We start from the raw sequence: 17,112 nt of genomic DNA, 5'->3' as shown, positions 1-17,112 counted from the left end.
AAATGAACATCTGATTGTGAAGGTAATAAAATAGGCTTATTTTAGGAAAATAGAAAATTTAGTTTCTTTTGAATGAGCACTATTAGTTTGAGTTCTTATCTTCAGACTATCTTTTACTCAAAGTTCTTTAAGAGAACTTCATTTTTTTTAATGCCATAAGCATTTTTTTTCCAACCAACGTGTTGTATTTTTCAACTTATCTGGGTTTCTTTTCTAATGGATTCTGGCGTTTAGACTAAGATTGGTCACATATTTTAATCATTAAAGAAAAAGAAAATATCAAGACATGCAACTTAGCGTCAAACAACTGATAATCAGGACACCCTAAAGTATTCATTTGATATCCATCAAATACAGCTATTTTAGTAGTTTTAAGTGACAAACAAATATCTTAATATTTAATAGTAAAATATTTTTCAGATGTTTAAACTATTGATATTTTATAATCCTTTTTATTTTGGCTTCCCCTAAAAGATGAGTAATTCCATTTATTTACATGTGGGAAAGTACTTTTGACTGTTCGTTTTTTTATTATTATTATTTTTATGGTTAGTGTTACACTTCAGCACGATGCTGAAAAAGTAAACTGTGAATGAAATAGTAGAATATACACATGCGGGGAACCCCCATTGATTTTGAAAAAGAAAAACAGATAATGTCTGGGCATTTACTAAAGTACATTTATGAGCACAGCTGGCCTTTTTGGCTACATTTTATGCCTTCTGAGAGGTGGTAAGATTTACAAAACGTGAATAAAACACATACATGCACAGACACATATGTGCACAAATCTAGGGCATTCCATGATTTGTGGAGAGGGGTTTCATTTTTGTCTCATGCCAAAATATGCTATTCTAATAGGTAGCCCAAATCTAACAAATGAAATCAGCAAGGCAGAAGATTAACGTGTGCTATTCACAAAGGGGGAAACAAGAGACTCGAGTCTAGACGATGAAACAGAACATGATTTGTGATTGCAGGATTAAGTTAGATACCATATACACTTCTGAGGCAAGTTTATGAGCCTTTTAAAAAATGCTTAAAAAAAACTCACTTCACGTAAACTGCTTACAACAAGAAAGGGGAATGGGCAGGCTAATGTAGTGAATCTAGAATCCAACCTTTCTACTTGACAACAGCCTTTTTATTCCATCACATGCTTGGCATATATAAAATTTTCATTATATCATTAAGACGCTTCAACAAAAAATCTATTCCATGATAAGTGGAAAATTTCTTTTTAGCCAGTTTCACACATGGGGAAAAATTATATTTAAAAATGTCACAGTGAAATGGTTTCCAGTTTCCTGTGGGTGCAAAGTAATTCTTGGAAAGAGTTAAACAAAGTAGAATTGTTGATACAAATTTTCTGTTGTCCTTTCTGTAATATCATCTCAAGGACAGGCTTTTGCAAGATAGCAAGTTAGGCAATATGGAGCCTAACGAAACTCTACCCATGTTAAACTTTGTAAGTGTTTCAAATTTTATTGCTAAGTGTAGAAAAATTAAAGCCTGGATTCTTTGGCTTATGTACAAGTTATTTATTTTTTGGTCAAATGGGAGCTCATGCATTTACAATAAAAAATAATAAAAAAGCAAACTTGAAAGTCAACAAGATCTATGCCTGTTAGAAATATGCATTTTTGACGAAAACACTGTATAATAAGAGTCTAAGAAAATACGTATTTTAATCAATTCAAGACCACACTCATAGTGCTACACTAAGCAAACCAGGGTTTGTAACAAACAGAAGACCAAATTTTACCTCTTACACTGATACAATTCAGGAATAGTTTCACTGAAGTTATTGGAGTTGCTCCAGATTTATATCAGTGCAACTGAGAGCGGAATTTGGTCCATTTGCTGGAATTAGCAAAATGCTGTTGTTTTACATCTGCTTATTATAGTGTATATGCATTGTGTAGTACAATCTGGTATATGAATGTGATCTAAAACTAATACAACAGGTATTCGCTTTCTTACTATCTTGTTATAGAACACCACCATACATTTATATACAGCATCTTTCAATAAGAAAGAGAGGACACTACACATTCAGTCTTGTTCTAAAGTTATTGACATTAGTCAGCATAGAATCAAGTTGTTAGAGACCAAACTTCGCCCCCCAGCTTCCAAAAATAGAAGTCCAATTGTATGTGGAAAAGTGCAACTATGGGTAAATTTGCCACTTTGGCATTTGGAAACTGAATACCAGGGTGAATGCATATATAAATGAGAGGTTACATGCCCAGTTACCCAATTTGCACACACAATGGCACTGCAGATGCATGTGTTTTGCATCATGAAAATCCCACCCATAAGATCTGATATTTCCCAACTAACAGGGTTCAGCATGAGAGCTTTATGCCTTTGGAAAGTGGATTTTCCTGGATTTTCAATGAATTACATAACACTTGCTTAAAGCTCCTCTATTTTTCAAGAGACCGGAGTTTAAACTCTTGGCCACTTACGTACAGCAAGAGGATAGGTTAGGTAATTTTTAGGGGATTCTAAAGTGGATTGGTTATAACTTCTCCCTTTTTCCACTTGTACTTTGGACTCTTAATAGTGAGGCAACCTGACTTGACAGATAAAACAATATGAAAATTAGTTCCAATAAAACTTTAAAAATATGTCAGATTTTTTAATGTAAAATATATATGGAATACGTGATGGGATGGCAGTGTGTAAATTTTTACTGGCACTCATTTTGAATGACCTACATAATTTACTTATGGTTTCACCATTTGTGAGCATTAAAGGCCCATCCAAAGTACATCCTGATAAAATCTTTTCTTTTCACTACACTATGTATTCTGTCTATACCTAATGTCATTCCATCGAGTGGAAGTCTGTGCAGCATTTTTTTTCTACTCCCTGTCTTAAGTGCTGTAATTGTTGCTGGCAATATAACTAATTGAAGCTACAAGAGACATTCAGATTGCTAGAGTTTAACTAAAATTAAATTATCTGAACTGTGTTTTTTGGCTAGTACACAGAAGCTAATCTACCTACTCTTGTGGGGAAAAAAGTACATTATCATATAGCTCACTGACTGAAGTTATAAAATTTATACAATATACTTTCTTTTACATGAACAGTTTAGGTTCCTTCCCTATGAAAAGAAAAATATGTGGTCTTCTGTCAGACACAAGTCCCAGACCACAGCGTATGTTGGCTGCTCAGTAGGATTTTTATCAGGACAAAGGTCTGTCTGCTGTGTGAGCCCAAAATGGAAAAAAATAAAACCCAGCTTTTCATCAGGGAGATGTAGAATTGCTGAGAGGAAGGAGTGATCATGTAAACAAGTTCTATGCAGCGTACACTTTGTTCTCTTTCTAAACTGGGACCAGACCTCTCCCTATGGGTCATAGTACCCTAGATTCTCCACGAGCCATGCTGGAGAAAAGTCTGACGCTCACAATGTACAGAGAGTGAGGCAGGATCCTTTAAAGTGCTGGTATGGCTCCTGCAAAAAGAGATCTCATCGGATTTTTTTTCCTCTGAAGACTAAAAGAGGACACTCTTTCATCCATCGTCATTTCTGCATCCGCTGAATTTGTCTAGTGAGGTGCGGATAATCTTTGGGGTCATTGTACCCCTCTTCATTTCCAATCTCCTTTCAAGGTGGAAATATCCCCTTTGGATAGAAAACAGTCTCTTGTGTTTCTGCTTAAGTTAGAACAGTCTAACTGTTTCTGCTGTGTGGTGATGGGACACGGGGGTGCTCCACACCCTTCTGCATGCCATGAAGTTCAGCTGCTTGTCAAACTTCTGCTGGAGCATAAGGTGTGGACAGACCTGGAGACTAGTCAGTAGGACCATAAACTGGCCACAAACTCTGAGTAGATGGGTGGAGCAGGTTGCAGCCATTGCTATACCTATTCACTGCAGCCGTAGGGTGGCTGCATGGGTAACCTGTATCCTGCCTCAAGCCCATTTACTAGATACCAGCTGTTAAAGCGATGCACAGACTAGAAGCTTTTAATCTTGCAGATAGTGAATTTCCTTATGCCCCCTGGAGTCTCACTGATTTCAGTGGGACTTGATGGAGAGGCATAAGGATTTGCTCACACAGATTCCTTTGCAGTGTGTGTGTGTGTGTGTGTGTGTGTGTGTGTGTGTGTGTAAAATAAATAACAATAAGAAATGCAAGATTTGAACTGGTTCCAGAAATTCACCATAAGGGAAAATCAGTTTTAACCTTCACACTTGGCATAATGTAAACTTAGATTCTCTGTAAACATAATTGAAAAATGCAAGTGCTGGTAAAAAGCAGTATAAAACAAGATATAGTTATTGTGTTTGTACAGTTTACATCTTCCTTTATTCCCTTATGTTTTGGTTCTTTAAATAATTGAAAATACTATTTTAACTAAAATTTTCTCCCCTTAGAAATCTTTTTTGTTTATTCAGAGGAAGCATCAGTAAAATACACCATAATTTTGTTTTTAAGTACGAAACTGTTCTTAATAGAAAACGGTAAAGCGTTTGAATACTTAGAATGATTTTTTAAATCTTTCTACTTCATACTGTCTGTATGTTTTGTAGAACTAGGTTATGTTATGTCATGTGTCTGTCTTGTGGAAGCCTTCCATGTGCAGCCTTTCATATGCACCTAAGCAAACCTTTCTAATTTCACATACACTGCTAGACCAATCTTTACTCATTAGGACTTGCTGGTTGTCGGTGGAGAGTACTAGCTTTCCTTATTTCCATAGTACTAGCTTTCCTTATTTCCAGCTGCTAAAATGACTTTAAAGACAACTAACAATAAAAATAAATATGATCTTAATATCAACAATCTCCACAGAGACTCAGATGTTATACAGTTGTCAATGAGAGGAATGTTGTCCCCACAATCCCAAATGGCTGTTAGAGTTTCCACTATACAATCTCTCTATTAAAATGCAGTCCACACAGTGTTTAAAAGAGAGGGAGAGAGCAAAGAGAACCTTTATAATCAAACTACATGTATTTCCATTAATTTACAAGACTTTTCAAATATCAGCATCAGTCCTGCAAACAGTTAAGCTTGTGTGTAACGTCACTCGTGTGAGTAATCCAATTGACTTCAGTGGAGCTCCTCACATGAGTTAAGTCATGTGTAATGCTGACAGACCCTGGTCTTCAGTGGGCTGGATTGAATCTGGGACCTCTGGAGCTAAATGCATGAGCCACTTAGCTCTTAGCCAAGGCTGTGACAGCCTCGTCAATCACTAGCTGGGCTAGATGCCACTGGAGGGGGACAGAGTGCCACATCAAGCAGGCATGGGTTAAACATGCACAGGCTTAAGTGTTTGCAGGATTGAAGCAATAGATAAAACATATATGTCAGGGGTGGCCAAATTTACTAACCCTCCGAGCCACATACAATAATTTTCAGAAGTTCGAGAGACAAAAGACACACAAAGTCTGCTCTGTGAGGTGGCCCCTGTGGGGGTGCAGAGCTAAATCCCCGAGACTTCCCTTCTCCTCGCGTGGCAGAAGCCTCTAACTCCATCATCCTCTCGCAAGGCAGGAACCTCGAACTCCCTGCGACATGTCTGGTAGGTGGAGAATGGGGAGAGGCATGGGAGGCTCCACGAGCCACACTATAACTGTAAAAGAGCTGCATGTAGCTCACAAGCCACAGTTTGGCCACACCTGATTTATGTGATATACAGATGTAGTTGGATGATAACTTGAACTCACAGAAATACACCCATGCCACATAGGTACTACAGGTGCTCCTAAAAGTGTAGACATCGCAATGGTAGTGAATCGGTGTTTCCAATACTGTAATGTAATTCCTGGACTGCCATTTTCAGGAGGCAGTAATAATGAAAAATGTTGGCAGCCTTGGAAGGTAGGTAAGGGCAAAGGACAGCTTATAGTATGTTTCCAAATATCCCCGTTTTGCTGAGTCGATTTATGATTTTATTGAGAGGGGATATGAGGCTGTCTTTTAAATGGTAAAGCTGGTTTAGAAAGCATTAACTCAATAAGCCAATAAGTGTTTGCTTTCATTAGTATGAAAAGAAGATTTCATGTAGTTTTGATGTCCTACAAATGCTACTGTGCAGATCTGCCCATTTTCACATGCAGGGTTGTGAATTGTGGTAATGGAGGAGAAGTTGTTTATTCAAATATTTCAAAGAAGAATTCTGTGAACGTATGTGGTAAATTGCTGCTCCAGCAACATCTTCAGTATTATTGACCAGTTTGAGACTTCATACTTTTTATGATGCTCTCGGATCAGCTATTCTGTACTGCCTATACACAGCAATATAAATCAGTGCAACTCCATTAACCTCAGTGAAGCCATACTGATTTACACCACATGAGAGTATGAGTTGTTATTTCTATAGAGTGGATGTATTCAAAAGGAATGCAAGTTGCTTGCTTGTTTTTAAATCAGTATCTCAAGATTCAGAGATATAGTAGGGTTTGGTAAACCTGCTTGCAATAGGAAAGTGGGAAAGTTTGCTGGGCAACTAATGGTTTACCCACCAGCTTTTGCATAGTTTAGCCCTTTATTTAAAACTCATACAAGAACTCAGTCTGCCTCCTACGCTTTCCATAAACCTTGTGCGCGTTATCCCATATGGTGTAAATAATGCACCCAGCAACAGTCAGTTTCAAACTGTGGGTCCAGTTCTGCTCCTGTTGTAGTCACTGGCAAAACAATAGGGTCTAAACTGGGACTTTATGCCAATGTTTTGCTTGTACGCTGAAAAAATAGAGCATTTCATATTATCATGTAGACAGGGACTGTACAAAGCTAAAATATCAGAAGTGGTCAGGCCAGGCAGAGTAAAAAAAAGACCTCCCACTAAAATGTGCAGTCCTTTACATTTGTTAGGGGAAGAAAAATGTATTTCCATTTTATTATTTCTTGAATATATTTATCAAGGAGACAAACTAAATTTTCATTGTTTTATGCAGTTAATGTCTTAGGAAAAAAATAGGTATTTGGCACTGCACGACATACCACTGTAGAGTCCTGTTTGATGTTTAGAATCTATAAAGCTTTTGTTTACAACATAATGGCTTAAGCGACTGTGGAGGAATTAAGCTAGAAAGAAACACTCCTTCATGCAATGTTAAGTCACAAGATTGTCATGATAAGATATTTGTATAAATTGCTCCATTTTAAAGTAAACAGTGTGTAGTAGTTGCACTCTACAAGCACTTGAAGACCATTATAAGAAAGTATGCAATTAGGAGTATTTGGTTTATACAACATCACAATAAAGTTACAATGAAATATACATGTGGGAATAGATTGTGTAACTTTTGTACAAGCGCTTTGTAACACCAGAGAGCCCACAAATTTCAATGAGACTAGTTGCCGGAGTAGGTGTTCATTGATATGAGTAAAAGTTACACAATCCAGCCCTTTAAAAAGAAAATTTTAGGGGGCAAATTCTGATGGACCTTTTTCCTGTTGAATAGTAAGTACATTTCTCCTTGAGTTGTCCCATTGAAATAACATACTACTCAGTGTGAGTATCGGTATCACAATCTGACCCTAGCTGACCAGGCAACTATGTATGAAACTCTAATGAAAAACCAGCAGTTTTATTTAGTTTTGATTATTCTTGCATGCAGAATTCTTTGTATTGCAAATACTAACTGAAAGTCCACTTCCATCCATAAAGCCAGGGTTTGGCTAGTTGCTGAAAAAAGCCAAACAAAGGGTGCACACTTTCTAAGTTGACTTCGTCTTCTTTAGAGCAGGATCTTTTTACATTACTGCTGGGTTGAGCATGCTGGCGGAGTGCAGCAAATAATTAATGTGGCACAAAGTAAATATTTGTTCTTGTGTTAGTAGCCTTCTTTCAGTTACACTTCAAAAGCAAGAATATCAAGGTGGGTGCTATTCATGGAGAAGAAATTGCCAACAGGGAATTCATATGCTTTCTACATACTGTGGGGCAGATTTACCACTACATTATTCCATTTTTACCAGGGTCAAAGTATATGTGGTATGAGTATTTATTTATTTCACTGATGTAACGCTGCTGGGAAGAGATACTGGAATTTTGGTAGTACAATATGAATCAGGTTGACAACAATGTTTCTTTAGAGTAAAATAGAAAGCTAACTTTTGTATCAGAGTAGCACAGATAGAGATGGTCTTTTATAATCTTTTTTCCAGTCTTTGTTAAACAATATACCAATAATTTATCCTTGGTAATATCCCTACCCTCAAGCAACCCACCGTACAATCAGTCATGCCTTAATGAGATTATTCCAGATAGCACATTCTGCCACCAGTGTACCAACACATTCTTCTATACTGGGTGAAATTATAGACCTGGTGTTCTAAAAACCAGACAGGAACAATCCTTAGAGGGTGATTTGTATGTTTCACAATAGTGTCAGTATTTGTATTAGCATAGTCTGAAAGAGCAAAAGTTTACAAAAGAAAGACTGTCAATCAGTCAGTATCTGAATATTGGCCTACATTTTCTGAAAATATGCCTGAGTTTGAGGGTGGGGTCAACACATAATATAGATTACTGTATTTTACGTAACGTGTTATGAACCAGATGTAAATATTTTGTGTTTTGGGGGGGAATTTAGGTTCCCACTAGACTTTGTTCTCTGCCTGTATACCTACCATTTGGCATAGGCTCTAGCCAGTAAAAGAAAACTGAGGGTGTTGGTTGGTTGGTTGTTTTTTTTGCCTCAATTGCAACAGCTGCAAAACAGATGGAAGCTGACATGAAATCTGCCAAAAATCACTTTCAAGTTTCCCACCCATTTTCCACCAAAGAGAAACCAGTCAGGTGATATGAACATGGTCCTTAAGATAACAAAAAAGATGGGATCTCCTAATCTTGCCTTTTTAGAGACTGTTAAAAAGAAGCATTCCAGAAAAAAAAAACCCTAGATTTACTACTATGGAAATTAAAACAACCAAAGTTTATATTAGTAACAAGTCCAAAAAACATTATTCTGAATAGCCTGAAATTAACAGGAAGAAAAAGAGAGATTTGTGCATAAACCACGATAAAAAGCACTGAAGCAGAGAGAAAATCAAATGTCTGTAGGAGTTTATAATTGACATGACACCTTCTAAATCCACCACATTTTCAATGCCTGAATTTTTGAGTATTTATTTTTTTGGATGCTTTAAATGCTACGCAAAACCCCATTGACTGACTCTTTGCCAGCATAATTATTATGCTGTGTAATTATCTTAAACTACTTGTAAATAAACACACTGATATACACCTTGTGGGTATTTAACTAACCAAATTTCAGAATCAAGCAATACAGTTACTTGATGTTGGATTTGAAACTTGAGGGATATCCAAACCCTTGTTTCAACACAGTCCCTAGAAGTTTAATCATTCTGTTGTGTAAACGTGGTTACTAAGAGGAGCGTGCTTGGTGTCTAAAGTTTCTGTGTACTTTTCCAATTTTAGCATTTAGTTGTATTTGTATTTATCATGTGTTTTTTCTCAAGGTTCTTTGAACATCACATGGTGCTATAGAAGACATAAATGTTTAAAATAAATTAAACACAATTTCACATTTTTCTCATGCTTATGTTTATGAAATCAGATTCATCAGGAAATATACAAAGGATGAAATACTTCAGCCAGATTATTAATAACAAATTATAATTTAGTCTGAGTTCTCTCAGCATTTCCAGTGACATGAAGAGGGTAAATGTTGGCACAATGAAAAGACTAGCAACTAGAAGTTCATGATGGGATCCTTCCTTGTGTTCACTGAACATTCTTATGGCTACTAGCAATGAGTACAAAGAAAAATTAATTAATCTCTCACCTCTAGAATGTATGACTGTAGCACCTAAAGATTACTGTGATAAGCACCATAGAAAACCCCAAGCAGCCAAAGCCCTTAGTAACTGTAGTAACTGTGGCAAAAGTGATTTGAATTCTCCCTTAAGATGCAATGTTTTTGCTGCTTGTACTGCAGCCAAGCATATTTAATTTAAGCTGCCCTACTGGTAGATAATTATAACTGTCATTATATGAAATGTAAACAGGCTTGGCTGTGCTCTATCAATCAGTGTGTGCATGAAGAATCACCAAACAAGGCAGTCCAGACCCTAGAGTGCTGTGCCTAAGCAAAGAAAGAGGTGCATGACAAGCCATGGAAACATATTCATTGATTTGCACACCATGTTGGATGCTTCCAGGGTGGAGGCCAGTTAAAGCATACCTTGCCAAACACTGAACCCTGATGACATCAGCTCTCAGTGAGATGCCAAAAAAAAACCCTCACAAAAATGCAGACTTTACCAGTGTGCCAATCTGCCAATGAAAACATACTGCTGACAGAATGACTGCTGCCAAAAATGTACAGCATGACATTTACTAGTATCCAGTAATGGTAGGAACGTCTAAATAACAAGTTGCCCCCGCAATTTTAGTTTCACACAGGATCTGCGTGGGCTAATGTTACTGGCTGTCTTAAATCCACCCATTCAGGCTGCATGCTAGCAAGCATGATTAGGACAAATACTTCTTACGTGCTTGTGTTACAGTTACATTTGTCTCTTTGTGCCCCAGTATCCCAGGGGCTTGGGATTTAGATTCTGAATTCCTGACTTTCACAAGTTTAAAACCTACTGCTGTGACTTTACCAACAAATACCATTATCCAAAGTATGACTTGTCTCACTGAGATGTATTTTTTATCATTAAGGTTCTACTGCATTCTTAGTTCATTTACTGTTCTCTGTGATGATCCATATGCTTGCAGTGTCTTTCCCAATTGCCACGGCACCAAGAGTTATTTTCTGCTTAACTATAGGTGGTACTCCGTGTCCGAGACCAATGCAGGTTCGAGTAAGGATTTGATTGAGAGAGGAAAATTAAAACGAAAACAGATTGTAATTCAAAACCAAGTGGTTGTTTATTAATGGGGAATGAATTGCAACTTGGGCTGGGGAGGAGCACTTTTACCAACCAACAATACTACCAGAACAAAATATACACACAACTTGAAACAGTCTATTTACATCCAACAACAAGAAACCAAGCAGTCTATAATCAACTGTTCACTAAAAATCAGAGCAGATACACAAACCAAGTAAACTGTACACGCATTAATTGAATACTATAAAAATACACCAACTAACCACAATAGCAATTAATACAATAATTTGACTCTCATATACTATATACACAAGTATATGGTACCAAGAAAGGGAGGGGAAAAAGGGAAGAAGTTAAACAAACAGAGTATCTACAGAAATTAAAATGCACATACCACACTCCAGCCGCAGTTGACCAGCAGTACAGACACCGACGACATGGCGAATTGGGGAGGGGAAGTGATCCAAAGAAAAACGACATGACATGAGCCGGCTAAATCCGGAGAAAGCAGCAGAGAATCCTGTGGCACCTTATAGACTAACAGAGGTTTTGGAGCGTGAGCTTTCGTGGGTGAATACCCACTTCGTCAGACGCAGGTAGTGGAAATATCCAGGGGCAGGTATATATATGCTAGCAAGCAAGCTAGAGATAACGAGGTTAGTTCAGTCAGGGAGGGTGAGGCCCTGTTCTAGCAGTAGAGGTGTGAGGCCCTTTCTAGCAGTAGAGGTGTGAAAACAGTGAGGAGAAACTTGAAACAAGCCCAATTACGAACCAGTTTCTCCTCCCTTGGTTTCACACCTCTACTGCCTAGAACAGGGGACCTCACCCTCCCTGACTGAATAAACCTCGATTATCTCTAGGCTTGCTTGCTAGCCATATATATACTGCCCCTGGATATTTCCACTACCCTGCGTCTGACGAAGTGGGTATTCACCCACGAAAGCTCACGCTCCAAAACCTCTGTTAGTCTATAAGGTGCCACAGGATTCTCTGCTGCTTTCACAGATCCAGACTAACACGGCTACCCCTCTGATACTAAATCCGGAGGAGACCCTGGCTGGAAGGGTGATCAGGCCTTCCAGCTAACACGCGGATACTCCTGCAGATTTTGGCGCGAGGTACAGTTTTGTTTGGACACTCTTACTCGTGTCAGCGTCTGATTGGTCCCTAGCTCCTTCACCAACCAGGTTCCGAGCTGGTGCCCTCTACGTCAATGGGAGCAGCACCCGGCACGCTACTTTTGCATAGAGCCCTTTGCTTTTGTACACAGCGCCAACCCGACCTTTTGACCGACAGAAGGTTCGAGAACAGGCATACTGATATTTTTGCACACAGCACTAGCCTGACCCCTAGGTGACCAGGGAAAAAGAGTGGGAATAGGCACATGGCACTAGAATGTTGCACGCTGCACCATAAAATAGTACACAACATTGCAGTGTTGCACACGGTACGAGTGTGACCTTTTGACCGACAATTGGCCAAACAGATGCCATGTTTAAGCATAGGCTTTAGGGCTGCGACACTCCGAAGCATTCTTCTCAGATCAAAAAAGTCGCAGAGACTTTGGACACATTCTTCATTCTGTCATTCTTAGAGTTCATGCCCTGCAAAAGGGTAGGGATATTTTTTCACAGGAACTCAATGTTATTCAAAGGATTTTAATCAAAATGATTCTTCCTACTTATTAATATGTGTGCACACTAGGGGGGTGCTCTTAGAGTTGCCTTCTTTCTCTCTATTCATAATATTCCTTTTACCATAACTGGAAGACATACTGCACGTATCAAGATGAAAAGACACCTTGTTTATGGCCTTTACGTCCTGAGCATTGCCCCTTCTGCAGGAGGTCACTATTAACTGCCTTGAATTAGGGCTTCTCTACATTGGAAATTTTGCCGTTTAAACTATACTGGTAGAGTTAAAGTGCCAAACCCCACCTAATGTGAACACAGTCATACCCGTGTAAAAGTGCATATACCAGTATAACTTATTCTGGTTCAGGTCTGAAATAAGCTATACTGGTATAAGCCCTAGTATCGCCACAGTTATATGAATATAAAAGTGCCTTATAACTGCATCAGTAAAAACATGACACTCCACCACTGATATAGTTGTATCAGTATAAATTTTCTAGTGTAGACCAATCCTCAGTGTTTAATACTAAAGCATGAAGCAGTACTTAACTACAATGGTAGTTTGATTGTCGAGTATTTATCAGCCTTATGAACGTTGCTGCTGTTCGTGTAGGATCAATGTTCAGAGATATATAAGGAAAGAGTTCATGCTTGTGCAAGATGTCTTCAAGTCACCAGCGCCTGATGAAATTCATCCTAGAATACTCAAGGAACTGACTGAGAACGCATCTGAGCTATTAGCGATTATCTTATAAAAGTCATGGAAGATGCGAGAGATTCCAGAGGACTGGAAAAGAGCAAATACTGTGCCAATCTATAAAAAGGGAAATAAGGACAACCTGGTGAATTACAGACCAGTCTGCTTAACTTCCACACCTGCAAAGATAATGGAGCAAATAATTAAGCAATCAATTTGCAAATACCTAGATGATAATAAGGTGATAAGTAACAGTCAGCATGGATTTGTCAAGAAAAAATCATGTCAAACCAACCCAATAGCTTTCTTTGACAGGGTAACAAGCCTTCTGAATAGAGGGGAAGTGGTAGATGTTGCGTATCTTAACTTCAGTAAGGCTTTTGATACTGTCTCCCATGACTTTCTCATAAACAAACTAGGGAAATACAACCTTGATGGAGTTACTATAAGGTAGGTGTAAAACTGTTCTCAGAGAGTAGTTATCAGTGGTTCAGAATCAAGCTGGAATGGCATATCAAGTGGGGTCCCTCAGGTCTTGTTCTGTTCAATATCTTCATCAATGATTTAGATAATTGCACAAGAGAATTACAGCTTATAAAAGTTTGTGGATATTTCAAGCTGGGACGGGTTGCAATGCTTTGGAGGTAGGATTAAAGTCAAAGTGATCTGGACAAACTGTGATGAAAGTGTCTGCAATAAATAGATTGAAATCAAACTAAGGATAAATGCAAGTACTTCCACTTAGAATGGAACAATCAGTTGCCACATACAAATGGAAATGGACTCGGGAAGAGTACTGCCAAAAATCTGCGGGGCATAGTCAATCACAAGTTAAATATGAGCAACAGTTATGCTTGTTGCCAAAAAAAGTGAACATCATTTTGGGATTATTAGCAAGAGTGTGTAAGCAAGATATGAAAAGTATCCTCCACTCTACTCTGCGCTGATTAGGCCTCAACTGGAGTATTGTGTCCAGTTCTGGGCGCCACATTTCAGAAAATTGGAGAAAGTCAAGAGAAGAGCAACAAAAATGATTAAAGGTCTAGAAAACATGACCTATGAGAGAAGATTGAAAAAAAATGGGTTTGTTTAGCCTGAAGAAGAGAAGACTGAGAAGGACATAACAGTTATCAAGTACATAAAAGGTTGTTACAAGGAGGAGGGAGAAAAATTGTTCTCAACATCAGAGGATAGGACAAGAAACAATGAGCTGAAATTGCAGCAAGAGCGGTTTAGGTTGGATATTAGGAAAAAATTCCTTACTGTCAGGGTGGTTAAGCACTGGAATAAATTGCCCAAGGAGGTTGTGGAATCTCCATATTGGAGATTTTTAAGAGCAGGACTGGCAAACACCTGTCAGCGATCGTCTTGATAATACTTAGTCCTGCCATGAGTGCAGGGGACTGGGCTAGATGACCTCTTGAGGTCCCTTCCAGTCCTACATTTCTATGATTCTAAGTGTAATTATTACTTATAATCCTCAAAAGATGGTTTAGGCTTCCATCTAAACTGATACATGGAGAATGCTCATATAAGGATTCAAACATATGGAATGAGATTTGTAAATTACACATGGACCTGAATTGGGGTGTGGCAGAGTTGCAGCAGTTGAGGAGCAACTCCAGGAAGGAAATGCAGTGTGCGTGCCAGCATGCTGAAAATTTTTGAGATAATTATGCTTCCTGGTGCCCCCAATTGGCTGATGGAACACACTCCGCAGGCTAGTACAGAAGAAAGAGGAAGATGACTCAGGTTCCTTCCTGACATCTTTGAGGTAATTTGCACCCTGGGTTATCAGGAAGGAGCTGCGCTGCTCTGAGAACAGGGACTTAAGTTTTGTCCAGCTGTTTTGCTTGCAATGAAGCCGTGGGAGAAGGATGTTTTTTACCTCTTTCCACTCTACTCTCACCTTCTCAACCGCACAGGGACAGGACACAGTCTCATCCATAATGAGGTACTGGAAATTTATGTTCTGCATCAAATAAAAACATTTTCCCCTATTCAGTTTACATTTTTATATCCTGGCTACCACCATGGTATCACTGATTTGGGGTTTTGTTTTGTTCTTTAAATTACTCCATTGGGATTTGAACCTATCACCTTTGGCAGCATAAACCTGTGACTGTAGCATTGAATCATTCATTAAGATTTTTCACTAATTTGCATAAAAGCCACTGATTTTTTTTTTCAAGCAACAGGGTAATAATGACCCCAGTCCCACCTCATTCTACTCTAATGAACCTGCATACTTGTTAGTAGTTTTGTTATTGGGCTCAGTGGTCTGGTAGGCTATTTCAAGCATGCTGATGACTCATCTGATATAGAACGTCATAGAGAGACTGCTTATGCGTCTGTCCATTTGGAAATTGATGCAAGATTCTATTTAAATCAGCAGCTGAAGTGTGAATGTATCTGTGACATTTTTGAGATGGTTCATGAGTCCAGGAGTTGACCAATGATTCTCATGCTGAATGCCTACTAAAGTTGAACTTGCAGGTATTTTTGACATGCCCAGATTTCAAAAAAAGATAGAGCAAAAGACATTTTATGGGACAAAACTTAAGGAATGTTGACAATCAGATCATAGTATTTATTCAGATAGGGCCTGGTCCAAACCCCATTGATGACAATGGAAAGACTCATTGACTTAGTATCTTTGCATCAGACTCCTGATACTTTGCTGTGAGAGTAACAGAAACTATGAGGGTTGTGAGAGGGTTTTCACTGTTGTGATAATGGCAGAGATGATAATTTACTTGCATCTGCAGCAAGAATAGTTTAGAGTATAGGCTATGGTGGCAGCACTACTTTCTATTGCATATCTAAAAGTTTAGGGGTTCATGCAATGTCTACTTCTAGGCATGCTAGGGGGCAGCACCCTATGATTCTGCAGTCAGTGCTCTCATTTCATCATCATGCTGTTGACTGGATTTCACATGTTCTTCTCTTTTTTATTTTATTTCTGTAAAGCTGTAATTGGATAAAATTGAAAATGTCCCCTCTGATAGGGATAGCTTTGTTTGACATGTTAGTGAAATAATAGAGTAGCAGAATAGAACAGCCTTGACATGCCATCCAGTAGATCACTAGCCAGAAGATTCATCCTATTCAGTGCTAGTTCATTAGTTACATTGAGGATTCTTGGGAAAACACCTGCTACTCTGCTCTGTGGCAGTGGATGGTCCATTAGTATCAAAGCCAGCGTGCTTCTGCTGTTCCAGGGCAGAGCAGTTTTTGAGGTACTTATGTAGAGGATGAGCACAACCTTAATCTGTGGGGTTTAGTTCCTAATAAATCACACCCTTGTCATAATGTTTACTTGTATCTCTCCTTTGTTTCAGATTCCCAGGAAGGAAATTACAAATCAGAAGTCAACAGTAAGCCTAGGAAGGAAAGGACAGCCTTTACCAAAGAGCAAATCAGAGAGCTAGAAGCAGAATTTGCCCATCATAACTACCTGACCAGGCTGAGGAGATATGAGATAGCAGTAAATCTGGACCTCACTGAAAGACAGGTACTGATGGAAAGTAATGGATTTTAAAGTGTTTGTTTAATATTTAAAACTACCAGCAGCAGGCACTCACTCCAGCTGATTTGCTCATAGATATGCTAATGGATAAAATAATGCTAAAATGACACACATTTATATTGAATGACAGTTTTGCTGTGAAACAGATATTTATAAATTCAGCTAGCCCATTGAAACAGGTGTTTAACGTCAATGAGTCAAGTAGTGTATCTGCCAGAATGGAATAAATGGGTTTTCAGGTTGCCCAATGCATCTGTACTTAAAATACATCTAGTCTTCTATTCTGTGCAATGGTTTGTGGTTAAATATTTACAGGCATTGTAACAGCTGTCTACCAACTATCTGCTCTCTGAATTGTGAAAAACCACAGAACAATCTACTAGAGTGGGAAGGAAGACATCACAGAATG

General features: G+C 38.5%; 1 protein-coding gene across 1 annotated transcript in view; it reads left to right on the top strand.

The window, feature by feature from the left end:
* MEOX2 (mesenchyme homeobox 2) overlaps nt 1–17,112 on the top strand; it is a 91,116-nt gene that overhangs the window by 37,854 nt on the left and 36,150 nt on the right. Inside the window, exon 2 of the mRNA XM_032784101.1 lies at nt 16,516–16,688. Coding sequence (XP_032639992.1) covers nt 16,516–16,688 — 173 coding nt within the window. The remainder of the gene's footprint in view (nt 1–16,515; nt 16,689–17,112) is intronic.

Source organism: Chelonoidis abingdonii, chromosome 2 (genome assembly GCF_003597395.2).
Source record: "Chelonoidis abingdonii isolate Lonesome George chromosome 2, CheloAbing_2.0, whole genome shotgun sequence".
Classification (NCBI taxonomy): domain Eukaryota; kingdom Metazoa; phylum Chordata; order Testudines; family Testudinidae; genus Chelonoidis; species Chelonoidis abingdonii.
The sequence above is the reverse complement of the archived record's forward strand: the minus strand, read 5'-3'. Positions and strand labels throughout refer to the sequence as shown.